The sequence below is a fragment of the Dicentrarchus labrax genome, unplaced genomic scaffold, assembly GCF_905237075.1.
Source record: "Dicentrarchus labrax unplaced genomic scaffold, dlabrax2021, whole genome shotgun sequence".
In the NCBI taxonomy this organism is placed as follows: Eukaryota; Metazoa; Chordata; class Actinopteri; family Moronidae; genus Dicentrarchus; species Dicentrarchus labrax.
This window is the reverse complement of record NW_026136713.1, coordinates 22,492,360-22,516,501: the sequence shown is the minus strand read 5'-3', so window position 1 is coordinate 22,516,501 and position 24,142 is coordinate 22,492,360. Positions and strand designations below refer to the sequence as shown.

At 42.8% G+C, this 24,142-nt stretch overlaps 1 protein-coding gene across 1 annotated transcript; it reads left to right on the top strand.

Moving 5' to 3' along the window:
- The first annotated feature begins 748 nt into the window (after positions 1 to 748).
- maml1 (mastermind-like transcriptional coactivator 1) lies at positions 749 to 23,348 on the top strand. Its single transcript, XM_051419834.1, is given in 6 exon segments — positions 749 to 2,761; positions 10,705 to 11,436; positions 11,439 to 12,086; positions 15,825 to 16,097; positions 17,064 to 17,193; positions 19,762 to 23,348. Coding segments are annotated over 6 exon segments (3,168 nt in total). The 5' UTR covers positions 749 to 2,425; the 3' UTR covers positions 20,811 to 23,348.
- Positions 23,349 to 24,142: the final 794 nt, after the last annotated feature.

The following is a 24,142-nucleotide window of genomic DNA, read 5'->3' as shown; positions in this document are numbered from 1 at the left end:
GGTTCACCCTTTGTTACCTTTTTACACTTTACTCTTTTTATTTTATGTTTCTGGCAGTAACGGGCTCAGTTATACTTTTAATTAATAATTTGTTCACAAAGTCTCATGTTCAAACTTTTCATTAAGAGCAATAAGTGGGCTGAACTTTTTGCTGATCGCTGTCATCGATTAGGGAGGCGGCCCCGCCATCATGTCGCCGTTCGATCCCTATCAATGTTATTGTGGTTGTCAGTTGCTCTTTATGTCAGTTGCTCATTACTTCCGACTCATTCTCACCGTTCCCTGTCGGACGGGTGCGTCACAAAGTGTTCCTGAAATACTCGCTCCTCATTGGCCGCCCCCGCTGTCACTCATCAGAGCAGAGGGGGCGGGGCCTGGGACATTCCTCCTGTCGCTGGAAAAAAAAAAAAAAGAGAAAGTTTCCAAGATGGCGGCGTAGCAGTGGCTGTCCGCTGGACAACAATAGAAGCAGCTCCGAGGGACAGCTAGCCGCGGACCGACCCGCGGACCGACCCGCTCTCTGGAAGCCCCCAACGGACACATCCGGGCCCACACCGCGGCGGGAACACACATAAAGTCGGATGCTTTATTTAAATGTTTCAGGCTAGCCACCTAGCTAGGTCGCCAGCCAGCTAGCCGAGCTAGCGTTAGCCTGTGTTAGCAGTTAGCAGCTAGCGGCTAGCAGGAGGATCAGCTGTTAGTAGACAGATGCTGTAGGAAGAGCGGACAGCAACACTTCACAGTAAGTGCTTTCACAGCGTAACTACCCTTCAAACATCTACAAAGTGTGTGTTATAGTAATGTGTATGTGTAGAGAGAAGAGCCGCAGTGTTTAAATAAAATAACGGATTTATTAGATCATCAGTTTGTGAAGTTGGTAGCCAGCGCTAGCCAGCTAGCTCTCGTCCCGCTAACCAAGCTAGCTGGCTAATAGTTGAGCAAAATAAAGTTTCACAGAAGTTGGAGAGCCTCACATGCACCGTGATATCATCGGTAACGATTAAATGGAGGCCCAGTCAGAAGCTAACGGGAGCTAGCTCTCAAACGAGCTGATTTTAAGAGAAACTCGACTCGTTTTTTGAGGAATTTTCGACGCTTCAACTTTGATTGAGAGTGGAGGAATGTGCTAACTTCAGCTAGCTCACCGGGAGTCAGTCATCCAGAGAGAGTTTCATTGATTCACACTGCGCTGTACAGTTTAATATTAACGGGCTGGGGTTGTTTCCATCGGGGTTGTGGCTCCAGCAGCAACTTAAACGAGCTGTGGTACATAAAGAGCTTTATAGTGTGAGGATTATTCAGCCGACACCATAACCGATCAATACCTGCTTCTCTGGAGATCACCGTCAATTCTCTGGTAATATTTGTGCTTTATAACATTTAGTTTATTCTTAATTTAAAGGTAATAAAGGCTCAAATGTAAGAAAATATCGTGTCACAATATGTTGATGTAGATGTTTGTGTTTAATCCACCAAACAATAGTTTCTGAACTGCACTTTATGTCCCTGCTCACAGTATCACAGTATAATGAATATATATAATATAACGCCTGTATCATGATACATATCAGCAGATTCTCACCAATACACAGCTCTATAGTGAGCAAAGACACATCAGTTAATACTCTGAGCTCATCTAAACAGCAAATCTCACTCTTTAATCGTTAATGTTATGTTTAAAGTTTATCAAAAAACCTAAAAATGTCGTTGCAGTATTTTGTTTTCTCATATTATTTTAATTCTCAAACACTGCATTGATTTAGTTGTTTTGTTAAATCCAGCAAACACTAGATATTAGTGTTGTAAACTTTTCTTTAATCAGTTTTTATGCATATGGTGGGACAGTTTGACTAAAACTTTTATTATTTAAATTAGAATATGTCGCCCTGCTTACAGCGTCACATTATATCTAATGGTAACTCCTGTATCATCATCAGACATCGGCAGATTGTTGCCTCTAAACTTCACACACACTAGACGTTAGAAATATCATTCGATAATGTTGTAACCATAAACTGAGGGTTGTAGTATAAAGTAGCATTAAATGGAAATACTCAGGTAAAGTACCTTTTTAAAATCTTACTTACGTACTTGAGCGAACTGTGTTACTGTAAATGATCGGCTATCGGTGTCACTAATAATCGGTGTCTGTATCGGCCCTAACAACCGTATCAGTGGATCCTTACAGTATAAACGTGGGTTTAAATGAGTAATTCAGGAGGCTGAATGGTATTTCACCCAAAAACCTTAATTTTCCTCTTCGGCAGTGAGTGCCGCTGTGACTGAAGGCCATTAGCAAGACAAAGGTGGCCTCCATGGAGCCAGCACAGGAGTGTTTGTAAAGGGCGAGGGGGGGTGAAAAAGAGCCAAATTCAGCATTTTATGGACGAAACCTGAGCCGGGAGTTTACTACAAGTCTTTATTGATGATGGCGGATTTTGTTACACCGCGACACAGCGCGGTGATGGAGAGGCTCCGCCGGAGGATCGAGCTCTTCCGGCAGCATCACAACAGCTGCGAGAACCGCTACGAGAACGCCACGCTGGAGCGCCTGGAGCTGGAGAGGCAGCAGACCTTCGCCCTGCACCAACGCTGCCTGCAGGCCAAAGCCAAGAGGTCCAACAAGCACCGGCAGCCCCAGCCCAGCGGAGACCAGGCCGGACAGAGAGCGGCGGGTGGCGGCGGCGGGGGCGGCAGCACGGACCACGGGGATGGCGGAGGGACGGCGGCGGAGCAGAGCCGGAACAGCACGCTGATAGCGGTGAGTGGCCGGCACAGACGCACCACAGACAGCTGCTCCAGAGTTCAGATACTTATACGGAATCAAACCGTAACTCACAGCACAATACAGGACAACATGTTTATTATAAAGATTGTACAGACGAATGTGTGCCAGTCCAGTAGTTCACAAACCTTTTCATATCAAGGATCCAAATCAGTCAGCGTCAGTGATCAATACTCTCATTATTAAAGCAGACAACCTGATCAGCCTTCAGCAGTCAGCTAGTGTTTCTGTAGTGGAGACTAAACGTTAACAATGATCCATATCAGCAGTTTGAATCCAACTAAAAGCTCCCTGCACCAAACTCCCTTTAAGAAATATCACATTTTAACAATTCCTAACGTGTTCGTAACAACACGTAACTCTAGAAACACGAGCTAAAGGCCGTCATATGTCCACAGTCTGACAACTGCTACTATACATTAATACACTGTGTGTGTGTGTGTATATATATGTATATGTATATATATGTGTGTGTGTATATGTATATATATAGTCATAGAGGCTTTATTGATAAGGTCGTATGTTAATGCATCTGAAGGTTCATGAAGAAATGTTTCAGTTTCCTTTGAACAACCTAAAACACGAGTTAGTATCAGTTAACATCCAGATCGATCCCTCTGACTCGCTGCAGTCTGGCGGCGTCGGCTGGAAACACCGCTGCAGTTTCTCTGAGCTCCGACATCAGACAGCATGTGTTTGTTAATCAGAGCTGATCACACTGATTGATCGCTGCCTCATCAGTGAGATCCTCTCCGCTCTGGTGAAACCGCCGTTGTGTGTCTGTGAGCAGCTCCAGTGATTGACAGAGGAAGTGTTGTGTTGTGGCTGTGTGGTCACGTGACCCGTGCGTTTCCTTTCAGCCCTGGTTGTGGTTTCTGTAACAGATGCAGACGGTGAGGCTCAACCCCCTTCATCCTGCTCAAGTGTCCTCAAGCAACACGCCATATCGTAACAGCTCTACACCCTGACCTTTGACCTCTTTCTTCTTTCTGATTTGGTTATTTACAGAAAGGTGTTGAAGGCTGCTGCACACACACAGTCCTTAGAGCTCAATCTGTCTGCAGCCGATTGATTCATTTGTTTTGAAACGATCCAAAAACCGGCTAAGTCGTAAAATCGAGATTTAACGATGTTGCTACGCATCCTGGAAAATCTGCAAAACCTGGACATTTAGAGACTAGTTTCCAGTCACTAAGAAATTGATTAAAATGACCAAATGACCAAATATCCTGGAAATAATCCATGTTGTCCTGGAATGTTTTAATTGGGTTTTAGCCTGTGCTGTGGTTAGAGGAAAACTGTAGTCAGTTCAGAAACCACGCTACGAGAACGAGCTCACACGTCTCTTAAAAATGTATTGGATTAATAAAGTTTACGTTACTTGTTTAAAGTTGCATTTTCAGTCTCCTTTAGATGTGTTTTTGATGAATATTAGCACTGATAATGCTGTAACAACTAGAAAACCTTCATAACCTCCATACTTTGCCAATCTGGAGGTAAAATAGGTCTTTAAACTGTATTTGTAACGGTCTTAAAAGGTCTTTAAATGGAACCTGTTGAAACCTGCAGAAACCCTGTTAAACGTTGGGTTGTCTTTGTCTATTAAAGTCTCCACAAGTCCTGTGTGTGTCCAGTTAGACTGACAACAGGTGTGTGTGTGTGTGTGTGTGTGTGTGTGTGTGTGTGTGTGTGTGTGTGTGTGTGTGTGTGTGTGTGTGTGCTGAAGCTCAGCTGTTAGAAAACAGGAGTGAAAAAAAAAGTCCAAAGTCCGTCTGATAGCTGAGTCTCACAGCAGGTGACAGACTGCAGCTGAAGATCCACATCAGGACTGTAAGAGGACACCTCGAATTGTGTTCACCTACAGAGAGAAATTAAATACCAAAACATTCCTGTTACATTCAGCTTGTTTGTGTCTCCACACTGATCATTAAAAACAGCCCAATCTTCTCCATCCTCCTCTTCAAGACTTTAAACTGCATCACAGCCGAGAGCCAACGTCTGCTGACAGGATACGAACTTGCAGACGGACTGAGCAGCGACAGATACTGTTCGCTCTCTGTCAGCACTCACACAGTCCTTCTCATTTAACATATTAATCCGCAGTCGTTCTCCAGCTGCTCTGGTGTTTTTATAATCACGATGTTGTCCAACAAAATCTACATAAATCCAGATTAAAGACAAAAGCTCAGCTGTGTATTCTGCTGCACTGACAGACAACAGTAATTATAACGATATGAGCATCCACACTGATGAACACAGACGAGGTTGGAGATGAACTGTCATCTTAACATCAACGTTGTTAATGTTGTCGTGTTAGAAACGCCGTGTTTACGCCGTACAGACTGAACCACGAGCGTTGTGTTAGGATTTACACACTCTGGGAGCCGGAGGCTGAGTTTAAGTCTGGATGGAGGCTGAAATGGAAAATATGTGTTTACAAATTCAACCGGTTTAATGTGAACACGCTGAGGACGATGTGGGGCTCATTAAGACTGTTAGAGGTAACTTAAAGAGCTACGATCCTTTATGGGGTTCTAGTTTCCATGGAGGAGTTTTATGGGTCTTAAAGTTGTTCTAGGGGTCATTTAGGCAGTTGTGCTGACCACTGAGGAGGTTGTAGGGGGTCATTGAAGATGTTTAGAGGTGATACAAGGGATCCTGTAAAACGTTCTAGTGTCTGTTGAGGAGGTTCTGGGGTCCTATAAGAAGTTCTAGTGTTCATTAAAGAGGTTCTGGAGGTTCTTTGGGCAGCAGAATAAGAGAATGTGGATGTAAAGCAGCAGATTTAGTTTATTTTATGTAGCATTTAATGTAAGTGACGGTGAGCAGTGACGGTGGACAGCAGTGTTCCTCTCTGTCGGGTTCTGTCGGGTTGTTTTCAGTCTGATTCTGGCAAACACTGACTGGAGTCCTGAGAGGTGACTCAGTGTGAACAGAAACCCCCGACCGCCCCCTCACAGCTGACTCATCACTGATTGTGTCACTGTGTGTGTGTGTGTGTGTGTGTGTGTGGAAACGCCTGCGTGGTGACGACAGCGGGCGTTGCCCGAAGAGGCGGAGCTTAATCACCTCAACAAAGCTGCTATAGGCTTCTCTCAGTGAGGTCACTTACTGAGGTCCAAAAGTTAGACTGCATTAATCAATTAATCTATTGAAAGAAATTAAACTGTCATTTTGATAATTGATCCTGTCAATGTCAAACATTTGCTGCTTCCAGCTTCTTAAATTCAAGCAGTGACTGTCTGTTGGACAGAAGAAGCAACATGAAGACGTCAGTTTGGGCTCTGGGGAATCATGATGAGCATTTTTAACAATATTTTGACATTTAATTAACAATTAATCCTAAAAATAACCAACAGATTAATCAATAATGAAAAGATTGGTTAGTTGCAGCCCTAGCTCTATCTCAGCTACCATAAACTGTATGAAATGATAAAATAACCATCAACAAATAGGAAAATATATCTTTACTACTTTTTAGTGGACCGAATTCTGTTGGAAAATGTTGTTTTTTTAATTTCTGTTACATTGAAAACAAATCTAATCTGATTGGCAATGATCAGATTCACGAGATGGAAAGACTTCTGATTGAGGAATGATTTAGAGAAGATTGGATTGAAGGATTGAATGGATATTATGTGAATACAGCTGTTGGTTTGTGCCCCCAGCTGCATAAAGAGCTGCTGTAAGTAATAATATGTGATGTTTGCTGCTGTTAGTGGGTCCATAGAGGAACAGGCACAATAACAGTCAAACAAATAGCAAACACTGACCTGTAAAACAAGAATTTCACTGCAGGAATCTAAATATTGGTGCTGCAATCGAGCGACGATAAGCTGCCGTAAACACAGCAGATACTTAGGATTTTTGTGGCTGAGCGAGAGCCAGAAGTTCCAGGATGAGTCACAGTGAAGATATTCAGAAGTCTTTATTTATTTGATTGTAATGTAAAATATGCAGACTTGTTATTTCAGCCACAACAGCAGACTCACCTCGCATTCACCGTTATAAAGTGTTGTTGTGGTTGACTCTGTTAATAATGAGGACAGTGCAGCAACTGCAGAGGTCAGAGGTCAGGTTCTCATTAACTGCCCTGTTGTTCTGACTTCTGTTGCTCTGATTTTAGTTTTAAAAAAACCTTGTTATCTCACTGATGCATTGCACGTTGTTAGCAGCTCTGTTGAAAAGGAAAGTGTCCACATTAGTGTTAGATCCTAAATTAGGACTAAAACTAACAACCACAAACACAAGAGTGAACGTGACACTGTTGAGATCTCTTCAGACTTCCTGTTTTGTCTGACCAGCAGAGATTCGGAAGGTTTTATATTTTATAATCATTATTTTAGTTTCACATTTGTAAAGTTACCATAAAATATACAATTAACTGATTAGTACACATATAATCAGGGTTACTTTAAATCTGATACCGATACAATTACTGATTATCAGTTACTTTTAGATTATCTCAACACTAAATATGTAAATAAAAACTAGAGAAAATATCAATAAGATAACTTTTACTTGATTAGTGTTATTAAAGAAACACTTTCTATATTCTGCAGTTGGTTTTATTAATGATGTTTTCTGTCTGAAACTCCAGCGTGTGTGTGTGTGTGTGTGTGTGTGTGTGTGTGTGTGTGTGTGTGTTATAATCAGTTGTTCTTCACTTTCTGACTGGAACAATTCAAATGTTATAAAGTGGATTAAAACATTGTTTCTCCTTCCACCTGCTCAACTACTCCCACTGCTGTAGTACTAGTTAATGAGCTGCACTACTAGTTAATGTGCTGCACTACTAGTTAATGAGCTGTAGTACTAGTTAATGAGCTGCACTACTAGTTAATGTGCTGCACTACTAGTTAATGGGCTGCACTACTAGTCAATGAGCTGTAGTACTAGTTATATTAGTGTTTGTATCAGTTGACTGACTGCAGTCCGGTGTTACATGTCTACAGACTCAAATACCCAGAATGCCACTGATGTGTCAGTGTAGTCGCTCTAGCAGGAGCAGGACCTCTGCCTTCCCCCTCCCCCACCAGTAGATGGCTGTAGCACTTTTGTTGTAACCCCCCCCCCCGTGGCTCTGTAGCCGTGGTAACAAGGAGGAGTCGTCGTCGAACCAGTATTTCAGGTTTAAGAAGTTCACTGAGTCACCAGTTTCCTTTTCCTTGGGGCAGACGCACCGATCTGTCCGTCAACCCCCCCCTGTTTCCACTTCAGTCTGCAGCGTCTTTATAAAACCACTGACCTCTCTGCTGACTGTGACTGTAAGTAGGGACCCTGCAACAGCTGATTCCTCACCACAGTGTGCACACTGGAAGATGTTTACACACTGGGGCTCAAACTACAACCCCAGTAATTGTAAAAGATTAAAAAAAGAAATAAAAAGGAAAAAAAAAAAAAAAAAAAATAAAAAAAATATTTTTTTAAAATTAAAAAAAAAGGAGGCTCAAACTACTCAGGAGGACGTAATTATTAGTTTATATTATTCTTGTGCAAAACGATTGAAGGACTTTGAAAGAAACGAAAGAAAGAATGAACATTAGAAGAGCCAGAAGTGTTGGTGGTGTTGTTGTGAACAACAGTGATGTCAGTTAGATTTGGTTATAACAGATATGTAGAATCAGAATATTAAATCATCCATCTTTGCTCACTACATCTCAGCCTGTATTACCTCCAGGAGTGAATAAACTACAGGTTATACACTTCTTTTACATTATTGACCACGAGAAGAACATAATTATCGGTTATCTGTAACTGCAGTTGTGACTCCAAACGGGAACTACAGTTTTCATTTATTCAGAACAGAAAGTACAAAGACTTCAGATTTGTAAAGTAAATGAGTACTGAGAAGCTACGGATGGAAATGTGAGAGAGCATCGAGTGAGTAACCAGCACAAAACAAAGTGAAACTGACAGATTTCAGCGTGCAGCTGTCGCCTCTGATTTGTTTTTTCCTCTCACTTTGAGAATCCGAGGGCGAACCCGTCGGCCACTTTAAACCGCTCCTGTGAAGTCTGTCCACCCACACAGGTGTTTTTATCTGCTCCACTCACGAGATACGAGGCTGAAACTCTGCTGGGAAACACATGAAAGATTGATAACGTACGAAAAGTGACATTTTATTTTATGTTAATTCCCTTTTTAGTCAGTGCCTGCTGGGGTTGTCTGTCTGAGCCCTTCCCTCCGGTCCAGGACTCTGCATACAGTCGGGTTATAATCCAAACCATTCGCTGCTGGTTTCAGAAGTACTGGCCAGAATCTGGGAGCTGCTCGCCAACTCAAAATGTTTTGCTTCTGCCATTTTGGCACCAGTCGGGCTAATCAGGAAATTCTCAGCATATTTCAGGGAAGACGTCACCTTTCTGCGCTCATGAGGCTGAAACCATGACAAACATTTTATCTTCTTCATCTCTGAAGGGGAGAAGTTGTTTTTCAGAAAGAGACACCAACAGTAAGGATGCTGGGGTCAGGTCAGATACTGATAATAATCTTTTATTTGTTAACTTTTAATGATCTGACGTACGAGCAGCTTCTGATGGAAATATCAGTCAGTTTACCACACTGACAAATCTTCCATGAAATGGGGTTCAGACTTTCACAGAAGGGTCTATAAAGGTCTAACATCCAATAATCTGAATATTAGCCTTTAAAATGCCTGAAATATGAAAAGAATAAACTTGTTTATAAAGTGTTTTGGTCGGTACTTCTGTTCCTCGGCTACAAAACTAAACCAACTTGGAACAAATATTTTCCTTCATATTCTTCACAGGTTTCTGCAGTATGGATCTAAACTAGGCCTTTAATGTGTTCACCTGTGTCCATCTGCATTTATGTTCTCCTCAGGATGAACTCTAAGAACTTTATTGATCCTCTGACCTCTGACCTTTCATCTAGTGCCCAAAGGCACTGCTAACAGTTGCTAACAGCAGCTGTTAGTCACATCCTGAGACACTACAATCAGGGTTTCTACTGTCAAAGCTTGTAGGAGAACTTGAAACAACAGGTTGTTTCCACCTGTTGAACACCTGAGTGCTCTTCACCTGAGTGCAGGTGTTGTGTTGGAGCCTCAGTGACGGCGTGGTGATCAGCTGATGGAAGAAGTTGCGGGTTGAGATCCGATGGGTCGCGCTGCCTACAGAGCGGACAGATGTGATCTGCTGAGTGCTCTGAGGAAGCTCTTTGTTATCTGCATTATATAAACCCTGCAGCTGATTCTATTAACAGCTTTCTACTCCAACCAGCTCTCCTCACTCTGTGCATTCAGCCACAGCGCCCCCTGCAGCTGGAGAACTGCACCTGCACCCACTGAAATAGAAATGCAGTCATAGTTCGACAGCTGGCTTTGTTACTCAGCTCTCCCAAATAACCTCATTTAATGATGCAAATATCTAAATTAAGACATTGTGAGCTACAACTGGAATTGTTGAGTAAATAGTTTAGAGCTAAAAATATCAGATTAATCTGTTCTTACATTAATAATCCACCATTGTTTTTTTTTTATTGATGCAGAAATAAGAAACATTCACTGGTTTCTGTATGATTGTAAACTGAATATGTTTGGTTTGAATCTTTGTGCTGTGACAGATTGTTACAGTTATAGACGCAATTATAAGCACAAAGAAAATTAATAATTTTTAGTTGCAGCCTTTAATATGTATAATATGTAATTTCTGCTGGTATGGGGTCTCTACAATCAAAACAGTCACAAAAGAGGGAAGTTTGAGGAGGTAGTGAAGTGGTGTGGGATCATGAGAGAGAGACAGAGAGAATTGATCAGGGATCAATACAGAATCAACAATGATATTGGTTATCCATAAAATCTTATCCAGACGCTGCAGCAGGTTTGGGGTTTGAACTCTCGTTGTTTGTGACATTGTGTTGATAATTGATCTCATTGTTTGTGTTTGTCCCTCCAGCTGCAGGAGACGGTGAAGAGGAAGCTGGAGAGTGCTAGTTCTCCTCTGGGCAGAGATCAGGTCAACGGTTTCAGCGACGGTTTCCCCCCCAACAAAAAGGCCTGCTTGGACAACGGCACCGCCAACGGTTCCCCACTGGACTCCAAGCTGGGGATCAGCGACGCACTGAACTCTAACGGCACCCACGGGTCGACGGGTGAGTCGGCGGATGGCAGGGAGTCGGGGTCCGACTTCCATCGGAAGGAGATGAAGCAGGAGCCCGACGACATCCTGCCCATCATGCCGCCGTCGGGAGGAGGCAACAACAGCCTGTTCCCCGACCTCAACCTGAACGAGCAGGAGTGGACGGAGCTGATGGAGGAGCTCAACTGTTCTGTGGCCTACGAGGACATCCAGGACATCCTCAACGACAGCTTCGAGGACCGCAAAGACCCTCTGGAGCTTGCGCCGCCTCCCGGTGGTGCTGTGTCGGTGGGAGGAGGAGCAGGAGCAGGAGGAGGTGGCGGGGGAGGCCAGTCGTCCCAGGGTCTGCTCCCTCCGGATCTGGTCAGCGTGAAGTCGGAGTTCTCCCCGGCCTCCGTGGCCTTCGAGCAGGACTCTCGCACCGGCTCCCCCCACGTCAGGTCCACCTCCTCCGGGCCTCCTCCTCACCCCACCAGCTCACCTGTCGCCTCCTCCTCCGCCTCTTCCCCGGCCCTGCCCCCGTCCCAGCCTGCTCCTCCCCCAGGCAGCTTCAGCCTCCCCCCAACCACCATCTCCCTCCAGGCCCCCCGGTGCCCAAGGACCTGTCCCCCGCCCAGCAGCTCCAGCAGCTGGCCGCCCAGCAGCAGAGAGCCCAGCACCTTCACGGCCAGATGCAGCAGCACAAACAGCCACAGCCGGGGGCCAAGTTCCACAACCAGGGGCCCCATGCCCACCCCCCGCCTTGGCCCCAGATGGCCAACACCTCTCAGAGCTCACTAGGGGGCGCGTTTGGTATGGACAAGCCGACGAGCCCCTCCCTGTACCCACAGGACTTCAACCCCAACGCCCAGAAGCAGCTTCTGATGCCCGGTCAGCCCAACAAAGGCTCTCCTAAGGCGGGGGCCGGCAGCTACATGGGGCCGGGGCCCGCCGGACACCCCAACATGCTGAGTCACCCGACTCCAGGGCCACCTCTCAGCCACCCGCCGGCGCCGGGGTCTCAAGCCTCGGCCGCCATGCTGAACTACAACAACACCAAACCTCTGTCGCACTTTGAGGCGGGGCCCGGACCGCCGCGGCTCCCCAACGCTCAGAACCAGAATAAGGCGGCGCTGCTGACGCTGCTCAGACAGCAGCAGCAGCAGATCAAACAGAAGCAGAACAGCATGAACTTCCGCCAGCACATCCCACACACACAGGTAAGACTCACTGTGACACAGGTAACTGCTGCTGGGTTGCTCAACAGCACTTCAGCAGCTTCCAACCAGGGCTGCACGTTACGGTAAACGTTTGATGGTTTCAACATCTGTAATGACCTGTAACACAGTCAGACACAGTGAAAGGTACGGTGGTCAGTGAGGGTCACATTAGTCTCAGCAGGTCACAGATGTAAACCACTAATTGACCCTCGTTGGGGGTTAATTGATCTTTCATAACATTACATTGGCTTTATTTTATATTAACTGTTATATTTAACTGTAATAATTAAATGTATAAGTTTGGAAATAGATGGACTTTATTAATCCCTGAAGGGAAACTGGGTCGTCATAGCAGCCAGGTACATTTAAATAGAATAAAATACAATAGAATAAAATACTGAGGTAGAAAAGATAAATAGATAGATAAGGTGCAAAGAAGTTGTAGAAACTGACATTTTGTGTGTATACAGACCTTTTATAATGTCAATGTTAATCATTTACACATTCAAAAGGTTTTAATTTGTTCTGTAGTTTAAATAAAAGATTAAATTAAATCCTATTTTTACATTAATTCATTAGAATAATAAACTCTGAGTGCTGTTAATAAATATAATGTCAGCATTTAAATATCTGTGTGGAATAAGAATAGTTGAATAGTTTCTCACATCTTATAATAAAACTATAAAATGTCTCAGACTATAACATTACGAAACCAGGAAGTGATTCTGTGTTAATCTGTTAGCGCTGTTAGCATCCGTGCTAACATCACTACAACAGTAAGAACTGTACAAACTGATCAGAGAGTTCTGCTCTGCTTTCATAACCGGGCCAGCAGCACATTCCTGGACCCACACACACACACACACACAGAGAGTACACACACACAGAGTAACACACACAGAGTAACCACACACACACAGAGTAACACACACACACAGAGTAACACACACACACACTCACACTCACACTCACTCACACCACACACACACACCACACCCCACACCAACACACACACACACACACACTCACTCACTCACTCACACACTCACACTCACACACACACACACACACACACACAGTCACACACACACACACACACACACAGAGTAACACACACACACACACACACACACACACACACACACACACACACACACACACACACACACAGAGTAACACACACACACTCTCTCTCACTCACACACACACACACACACACACACTCACACACACACACACACTCACACACAGAGTACACACACACACACACACACACACACACACACACACACACACACACACACTCTCTCACACACTCTCTGTATAGAACAGACTTCCTGGCTCATGTTGGATGGTTACCATTAGCAGTGAATGTGATCTATAGTGGCTTCAGAAGGTATCTAATTAATAAACCCGAACCCGGTTCTACAGTCGCACACAGCTGTAAAGTACTGATGAACAATGAGAGTCTGTCTGAGAGGCTCCGACTGTCGGCTGCAGCTGCTTCAGAAAATTCTCAAAAGACAGAAAAAGAACCGTGTTGGTGGAAAAACATTCATCGTTAGATTTTATATTTTAGATTCAGTGAATGCAGACTGGACGTATGGGGGTGTTACCATGTCCTGGTAACGCCCCCTACAGGCACCAGACCGCCGTCACCCAGTTGGATCCAATCCAATCAGAGCTTTGTAGGCAGGATTTAAGAGTGACGATGTCATCTTCAGGGACTTGGAGCTTCGAGTGAACCCAGACCAGGAGGGAACACAGTACAGCTAGCTGAACAACTAACCATGGTAACAGCGTAGGTACTAGATGTGCTCGCTCTGCCAGATTAGTCATTTCTCCATCAGGAAACTCTGTAAATGAGCTCAGCACTGTATCAGTCAGTCTCGGTCCAGCTGTGTTCACTGGGAGGTTCCTGAGCCCGGCTCCTGAGCCCACAGATATTCTGTCCGTAAAATATTAATCTAGTTTCATCCAAATCTGTGAATACGGTTATAAAATGGTGTTTTTATACATTAATAAACACTGCCAGAGTTCCCACGTTCCTGGAAAACCTGGAAATTTAGAGACTAGTTTTGCAGTCATGGAAACACCTGGAAATGGATTAAAATGATCAAATATCCTGGAAATAATCTGTGTTGTCCTGGAAAATGTAAATTGTATTTTAGCCCCTGACCCAGATCGCCGACATAAACCGTATTTAGTTTGAAACTTTAATAACTTTTATTTTAAATGAAGAATTTTGGGGTGTCCTTTTTATTAAAATGTGAGTTTTTACTTTAAAGTGCAAGAGATGAGAAGAGTTGAAGTGTCAGTTGTAAGCAAATGAGACAGCTGAAAGACTGCTGATGCAAAACATTCTCACAAACAACGGAGGGACGATTCTCGTTTGTCCAGAGGGGGCGCCAGAGTGAAAGGTTTCATATCGGTCTCACTGTTAGATTCAGAAACTGTCCTGATGGAGGAGGGGATCCTTTAAAACCATTAGGAGTCAATCAAACCGTCCTGTAGCTGTACTGGTCCGAGTCCAACAGGTGCAGCTGAAGACCAGTACAGAGAGTGGAGGTGAAGTCGGGTTGCAGCAGGGAGGCCTTTTGTTCAGCTGCTCTGCTTCAGACCAGCCTGGGCCCCACGCGTTAGAGTGTGTGTGAGTGTGAGTGAGTGTGTGTGAGTGTGTGTGTGTGTGTGTGTGTGTGTGTGTGTGTGTGTGTGTGTGTGTGTGTGTCAGCTGGTTGCTAAGGCTCACACGGGGGGGGTTTGGAGGAAGGCGATGACAAAGCAGCCTTTCATATTCCCTCTGTCTGTATTTAAATATAGCTGCTGCTGACGGGACGCTCTGTTCCTGCTGCACTTTATTATCACTGAAACTTCCACTAACTTCAGTTTTTGTCCTTTAAGGCTTCCATACATTTACTCCAGAGTTTCTATTTCTGTAACTTTATATTCAACTACAGAACAACCAGGATTATTAGAGTTCACTAAAACTAACAACTACTAACTGGGTGTAAAAACATTAAAACAATACTGGGTACTTAATAAAAGAAATACAATAATAATATGCAGGACATGTTTTTAGTTTTTGTCCATTTTCAACACAACAGAGTAATGTTTGTTCCTCTATTAAACCCTGACAAATATTATTTATTTGTTATTATAAATTGTGATTTTTATTTTTTTTAAGATTAAGTAATAAGAATATGAATAAATGTTATTACAGAACAAATATATAAAGTATTTTACTTCTAAGTGTAAAATTATGAATAAAAGTACAGAAAATAAATTAATGTAGTAAAATAAACACATTAATAAAAAATACACAATAATTCAATAATATGCTTTAAAAATGCAGATTCTCATCATAATTCATGTTTTTTTTCTTTTATCACTACAGAAGTCTAAATTCAGTCTTTATGACATAAATTATAACAATAATAAATAGATTTCTGGTTGAAAGTGAACAGTTTAAAATCCAATAAATCTGATTTTATTTTGTCCTCCTTTAGAAAAGAAAATGTTCTGGAACGATGTCAAAGTCAGAATTTAATATTTTCAGTGAGAAGTTCGGGGGAATAGTTTTTTAAAAGTATAATTTTTCCAGTTATTTAAATACATTTGTTCTAATAAATGTATTTTCTAAACTTTATAAAGGCAGATTCAGGTCCTGGAGTGGTAGTAACGATGCCCCGTGCTGGAAACACTAATAACTGCGTCTCCTCCTGTCTATGTTTCTGTCAGGACCAGAACAACTACCCTGCTCCCCCACACGGCCCGGGCCCCGCCAACACCATGGCGCCTGCGCCCGGAAGCAACGCCATGACAGCCCAGCCGGGGGCCAACGCAGGTATGGCAGGTAACCACGGTAACGCTGCGTACCTGAGCAGCCAGGCGGCGGCGGTGGCCGCGGCACTGAAACAGCAGCAGCAGCATCAACATCAACAGCAGATCCTGGAACAGCAGAAACAGCAGCAGCAGCAGTACATGCAGAGACAGCAGCTGATGGCTGAACAGGTACAGTAACCGACCACAGGATGAACATCATTCATTCACCTGATTGCCACACGCAGCGTTCACCTGGTCACCACATACAGCGTTCACCTGGTCACCAGAGCACACAGGTGTTGAAACATGTCAAACTCCAATTAATTCCTACAAGATTCAGTGTTTTGTCCCCCGTTCTCCCCCGTTTTCCCCCTGTACGGGTTCTCAATCTCTCTGAAGTGATGACATTAGATATCAGAGGTTTCTAAAGTGGGCTGATATGGGGCTCATTTATTTATTTCCAGTGTAAACTGGTTCCAGTACTTATCTTACAGTTGGGACACGTTGGAAGCTCCTACCGTGTTTTTAATCTTTATTCTAATAATATTTGTAATGAAACGATCCAGTTCTTCTATTCTTTGTTGCGTCCTGGAAGGCGTCATATTAACTAGATATGTCCTCTGTTGATCCCTCATTTGGAAATAAACAAGCAATAAATACAAAAATACAATTAAAGTTAATAAGAACAAGAAAAAGAAACAAAGAGAATATACATTGATTTCTCTGGGTGTAAAGGAATTCTATAATCTTCATATTTTCATTTATAGCCACAGTTTACTTTTTATAGCTTCTGGAGTCTGAAAATGTTTCTTTTAGGAACCTTAAAAGTGCTTAAATTTTAAGCTACATGAACCTTTTTATTTAAGGTCACTGTACCAATAAACTGATATCTGTCAAAATAAGGTTCATCATCTTCCCTCCATTCACTGATTGTAAAGTCAAACAGGTTTGTAAATTTCATTAAACGGCTCATAAACAACACTTTTATTGTTCTGATGTTTTATGTTGAAACCTTCAGTCAGACACTAGAGGGCGCTGAATGTAAAGAGCTGCAGTGTTTATAATAATGTGCAGTTGTTCACAGTATGAAGAATATGTAAATATCTGTTAATGTATCCAACATCCAGTTATTGATGTGTGTGTGTGTGTGTGCAGGAGAAACAGCGGCAGCAGGACCAGCAGCTGCAGAGACACCTGACCCGACCTCCCCCGCAGTACCAGGACCAGCCGGGACAACCGGCCAATCAGAACCCTTTCCCACAGCCGCCAGTCAACCAGTTTACAGGTAGGACGACAGGAAGTCACCTTTTTTTTATTATTATTATTTATTTTATTTGAACAGGGACAGTGCACAATAAAACATTAACCCTGCATATAACAAGGAGAGATGCATTGTACCGGGATTTAGCAAGTTGCTATTTCACAGTTGTGCAAAATTTCAATTACAAAGTTATGAATACACACATTCCCACATCATTAAAACAATTTACCCCCCTCCCGCCAACTTTTATAAATAAATATGCCCCCCCTCATCAAATACACCCCCCCCACTCAAACACACACACACACACACACACACACAAGTTTTCTGTGACAGCATCCAACGTTTTGTGTGACAATGAAAATGTTTTAAAATCCGCACATGTAATCAGCTCTGTTGGAAGTGTTGCATTGATTTGTGGTAACAAAAGAAAAAGATGTTTTACCAAATGCACTCTCCCCTGGTAACTGAGCGGGTAGCTCTTGTTGTTGTTTCTGAGCAGAGTGTAACCATTTTCTTCAAAGGAGGAGCAGTAGCATTATGAATGATTTTAAACTGTAGGCATACGTTTGTGTGCATTATTAGATTTTAAAGATTTAAAATACCATATTTGGTGAGTATATGACAGTGATGATATTGACGTGTTTTTTTGTCGTGAATCTTAAGGGCACTTTTATATAATGATTCAAGTGGTTTTAAGGCTGTTTTACATGCCTGAGACCAACTTGTCATGCAATAGAAAAGATGTGGGAGAATTATTGCATTTAAATATGTATGTGATGCTTCAACAGTAAGAGAGTTTCTTATGGTTTCTGTTGTTCATGAGGTTAAATTTCAGTGTGTTACTCAGCTTTTTAACATGATTTTTAAAACTAAGTGTTGGATCAAGGGTAACCCCTAAGTATTTAAATTCATCCACATTTTTGATTTTTTTTGCCCATTTACTAAGATTTCAGGACAATCCCTGAGTTTACTCCTGTTTGTAAAGAACATGGTTACAGTCTTTTCAACGTTTAAGGTCAAACACGAGTTATTTAGCCATTCAACAACCTTCTGCATTTCCTTAGTTAATTTCATTGCAACCTCAGTTGCATTTTTCCCGTGAGTATATAACACAGTATCATCAGCATACATTATTAAATCGACATCATTACACACAGATGGAAGGTCGTTAATATATATGCTGAAAAGCAGTGGCCCTAAAATTGACCCTTATGGCACTCCCAGGGTGCATGCTTTAAATGGGGATAGAGTATTGTTCACCCGCACACACTGATGTCGGCCACTCAGGTAAGATTTAATCCAATTTTGTGTGTCTATGGAAAGCTCATAATTTGCCAGTTTGTTTAATAGTATGTCATGTTCAACCTGTCAAAAGCCTTACGCAAATCAAGAAAAACTTCTGCTGTGACGCTACTGTGACGCTCACAGCGAGCAGATCTCACAGATACAAACACCTGATGGAAAACAAACATATATCACTTCCTCCTGAAGGAATCCTTCCACTGAAATCAAATATATCATCTATAAAATATTCACTGTTAGGTTGAACTCGATTCTCCTGCAGAAGATTTCATTCTTTATTTCAGGTTTAACATCAGTTTCAGTTTAATCTGTTAATGGTGAACAACAGCCTAAACCTCCAGGTGTTAGTAGCAGCACTACAGGACAGGAGACGCCTTCAGGTTACAGAGCAGGAATTCACTGGTTGAGTTTTTATTTCAGGAAGATGAGCCGACTGTTCGCTGACAGTTCAGAGACAAACAGCGACTGTCTGCAGAAAACCTTCCTCATATAAACACCCAGTACGAAACAATATAACAATAACTTCACTCTGTTAAGATGATTATTGGTTCCTTTAAAATATCACATTCAGACAATGGTTGGTTTATTGTTCACACTCAACAAACCTGATCTCTTCTCATCAGCTGTTTACATTCATTTGCAGGATCTTTACTATTATTAAATACATTTTATAAAATATAATTTTATAGTTGGATTCTATATGAATTAGTAGTTTACATTGATGTAAAACAACTTTCTGGCCACATTATGATGTTTCTGCTGGAGGACGGAGGCAGTTTGAGACGCTGCATTACCACAGTGATGAAGGAAAGTTAGTACATACAGTTTTATTTTAGAGCTCATTGAACCCAGAATGCATCTGTGCTGTGTGACTTTTATCAGTTTGATTAACATACTGGTGGAGCCGGTTGTTATTGTTGTCGGGACGTTGAGGACAAACACTGTCTGTCTGCTCGCCGCTGATTTGAATGTTAAATAACAGACTGAACAGTTCTGATGAACCGTCTGTCCTCAGCGGTCTCCAAATGTCTGCAGCTCCGACCGACTGCTGAAACAATCATTAACAGTTTCCACTGCTGCCGGATTAACAACGACTCAAACACTTAACAGGATCAATTGATTAGATTGACAATCAGCAACTGAGCTGAAATATTTCTTTCTATAAAACCACAGTTCCTCCAGTTTAATGTGACGTAATAAACTGAATATGTTTGAGCTTCTGGAGACATCAATCATTAATTCATAATAAATAATGTTCTTTACAAACTTTGTCTTTTTTCTTCACAGCGTCCTCTCAGCCAATGGGGGGCGTTGGCTCTATGGGAGGCCCCGCCCCCGGGTCCCAGCGCATGTTCCCTCAGAACCAGGGCATGATGGGTATGAACATGGGTCAGGGCGGTGGGCCGGCAGGAGGCGTAGCTCCGCCCCCGGCAGCGAGTCAGGCTGACATCAGTCTGTCGTCCTGCGGGGGCGGAGGGGGCGGGGGCGGCGTGGACGTCCAGCAGGTGCTCTACAACAACATGAACCTTCACCCCAACCACCCGACGCTCGCCGCCCACCCGACGCAGCAGCCCAGCCTTCAGCGCCAGCCTCTGGGCCCAATGAGCGCCGCCTACAGGCAGAACCTTCTGGCTCAGCAGCAGCAGCACCTGAAGGCGCAGCCCAACGCCGCCATGTTGAAGCAGCAGCAGCTGGCAGCCGCCGCCGCCGCCCGCATGCCGGGCTCCATGCAGAACAGTATGGGAGCCAACCTGCCCGGCAGCATGCAGGGCGCCCAGAGCGCCGCCTGGCAGCAGCAGCTCGCCAACCAGCCGCCCTCCAGTAACGCTGGCCTGCCCCCCAACGCCTTCAACAACCCCCCCAACGCCTTCCACATGCAGCAGCAGCCTCGCATTCCCAAGATGCCGCCTGGCGCCGCACCCTTTGGTGCAAACCCCGGCGGGCGTCCGATGGGCGGACTGAACCCCGTGCAGCAGATGATGCAGACGAACATGGCTGCCCAGCAGAGGGCGCCGCCCAACCCTCAAAGCCTCGGCCCTCCGATGGCCAATCAGCAACAGACTCAACAACAGCAGGCCAATCAGAACCAGGCCGTCCTCCCTGACCTGGCGGCGTTCGGACCGCCGCAGGGCAACGGCCGCCAGGGACTGCAGTGTAACCAGGGATACCAGGTGAGCAGGACTGCCAGCCAGCAGCAGCAGCAGGTGTCGTTTGGATACAACGTGGCGTCGGGGAGCTTCGCCGGGGAGAGCGAGCTGGTGGACTCCCTGCTGAAGGGCCAGAGCACGCAGGAGTGGATGGCCGACCTGGACGAACTGCTCGCCGGCCACCACTAGTCGGACTCACCTGCCTGCACCTGCTGAGCTGAGAGGCCGCACTGAAACCCGGGAGACGAGTCGCTGGTGACTTTCTGCAGCAGCCGTGTTTAAAAAAAAAAAACAGCGACACGATGTTTGTCTGTTAGCATTAGCCACGCAGCTAACGATGAGAGCTCGTCTCGCTGGCTGTAAAATAACGAAGGTCGTCCGATCTCCCGCCGTTTGCTCAGAGACACTTCAGCAGACGGAGGATCGAACCCTCTGTCAGCTGACACCCAACCACTGACCCACTGGTGAGGAATAAAACCAGTTGAGTCGCTGCTCGGTGCAGATTACACACCTGAACAGAAACACCTTTATTTCTCCGTCTGCTAAATTAAAGTTAATAAAGTTATCAGGACGCTTTTATTCAACCACAGAGGAAGAAATACAGACGGCTACCTCGGTAGAACCGTTATTGATGATTGATCGAGGTCTAAATTATATCAGACATCAATCAAACTGACCCTTCCTAAGCCCCGCCCCCTTTTGCTCTGTGCTCCAATCACGGTCTACTTCCTGCTTTCCTGTGCTTGGATATGCTACATGCTAAGCTAATCTATGTTGAAAAGAAGACCCCAGTTTGAAGACGATTAAAAGATAAAAGAGACATTAGAGTAAATATCGAATTATATATTGAACGAGCTAATCATCAGTTGTTAGCATGTTAGCTACTTATAGCTAATGTTAGCAAAATGGAAGCTAACTAGCTAACAGTCGATTAGCTAGCCTGCGCGTAGCAGATCTTGCTCATCGGAGCGTGGAGCAGAAAGGGGCGGGGCCTAGGAAGAATCTTAAACCTGATTGGAGGATTGATTGTGTTGATGACTTTATTGATCTGTGTGTTCTAGCAGGTGTGTGTGTGTGTGAGCCCGAGCTGCTCGTCAGATGATCAGTGTGTATTTGTTGTGTTACACACTGTTTGTGGACGACTGGAGGCTGAACGGAGGAGTCGTATTAAGACTACTGAACCACTGCACCCGCCCCACAGCGCCACCTACAGACCGTCACTTCCTTCTGTCTGTTGGTGAAATGTTACTGAAACTTTAACACACATTAGAATTATGTGATCGAGTCGTTTTAAAGTTGTCTCTGCACATTTTACTCCGTTGACTACGAATACTTTATATTCCCTTCTTCTATAAAACCCGATCATGTTTCAGTTTAATGTCCGAGTGCTATAAATTCACCACGACACGCTACTGTGAGCAGATTAAAGGCAGACACGATGCCGGAGATCATTTTCATATCTTATGGAAATATCTGCCATTACGCTGCCGAGAGGACGAATATTTAAATATGTGACACAGCGCAGCGTGTTTGCTTTAGGAAAATGAGCCGCAGTCATGTAAAGTGATTTTATGATGAGAGGGGATGAAGGGTCGCGGTCAACCGAGCGTTTCTGATCACGATAATTAAACTTCAGTCGGAGTTCATCTGCAGAAAGACTGAATTATTGATTAAGTTTCAGTAAAGCAGTAAAATGTTCCTCTCGTCGTTCTGAAGGAACCGCAGAGACACGGGAGCGACTGTACGTCTCCTACAAGCATTAATCCGTCTCCACTACATTTCAGCTGCAGTTCTTCCTGTAAGAGGGTCCACTGGAGCTCCTGGGCCCGTTTCCCTCTCGCAGTGTTTAAAACATCTTGCTGTAGATTTAAAGCAGCAACAGGAAACAGGTTTCAGTCTGTTATAAAGACGGTTGCACACGTAGCACCTTGTTCTATAAACCGGTTCCACCAAAAGTAAATGTGAACGTTGGGTTCTCAGCAGGAAGAAAAGCACATGAAGTAAAGCGTCCTGGATCCCAGTGGTTCTGTACAGAGAACAAAGTCCTGATGAGTTCTTATTGGTTAGAAAGAGGAATTCAGTGGGTTTCACTCTGCAGGTTAAAACTCAGAGTTCTTCATTGAATTGAAGGTAAAAGAGACTTTGGACCTTCACTGTAAACTTTGAGACGCAGTTTTCGGCTCCTGATGTTTCCTGATGTGTTGAAGCTACTTCCTGTTGGCTCCGACCGCCGGCGGTGAATCTGACGCTGAATATGACCTCGTTGTGTCCACATAGTTTTCAGTATATAAAGTAGTCAGACCTTCGCTTCACGTCCGACTCGCCGCCCGTCGTCCGACCTGCTCCGACGTCTGCAGCCTTTAAGGTGGAACTGTGGCCTGCTGGTCCTGTTGTTAAGGTGGAACTGTGATCTACTGTACTGTTTGTGTTTGCAGACCTGTTGTTGTTTTTATTATTATTAACCGTCTGCTCGGCGCCGGTTTCACCGTTTCATGCCCATCGCTGCCGATCTCCCGACGAACCTTCAGCTTCCAGCGTCGTTCAGTTCTCTGTGTTCAACTGTGTAAATGTATAAATATATTTTTTGTATGTAAGCCTTTCCTAATGATCTGGAGAAGATAGAGGTTATTTTTATATATTGCAGCGGAGTTTTTGTAAGTATTTTATACTTTTGATATGGTTCTCTGTAAAACAAGAGTATTATGTAAATATAGTTCTTTAGAAACACGTTGGTCTGATTCTGTTTGTACACATTAACACTTTATTATATTTACATTATTATATTTACATTATATTTATTATATTTACATTATTACATTAACTTTATTATATTTACATTATTATATTTATTATATTTACATTATTATATTTATTATATTTACATTATATTTATTATATTTACATTATATTTATTATATTTACATTATTATATTTATTATATTTACATTATTATATTTATTATATTTACATTATTATATTTACATTATATTATATTTACATTATTATATAACTTTATATTTACATTATTATATTTACATTATATTTTTATATTTACATTATTATATTTACATTATTATATAACTTTATATTTACATTATTATATTTACATTATATTTATTATATTTACATTATTATATTTACATTATTTAACTTAATATTTACATTATTATATTTATTATATTTACATTATTATATTATGTTTACATTATTATATTTACATTATATTATATTTACATTATTATATAACTTTATATTTACATTATTATATTTATTATATTTACATTATTATATTTATATTTACATTATTATATTTACATTATTTAACTTTATATTTACATTATTATATAACTTTATTATATTTACATTATTATATAACTTTATATTTACATTATTATATTTACTTTATATTTACATTATAGTTTATTATATTTTACTTTATTATATTTATTATATTTACATTATTATATTAACTTTATTATATTTACATTATTATATTTACTTTATATAACCTCACTGATCCT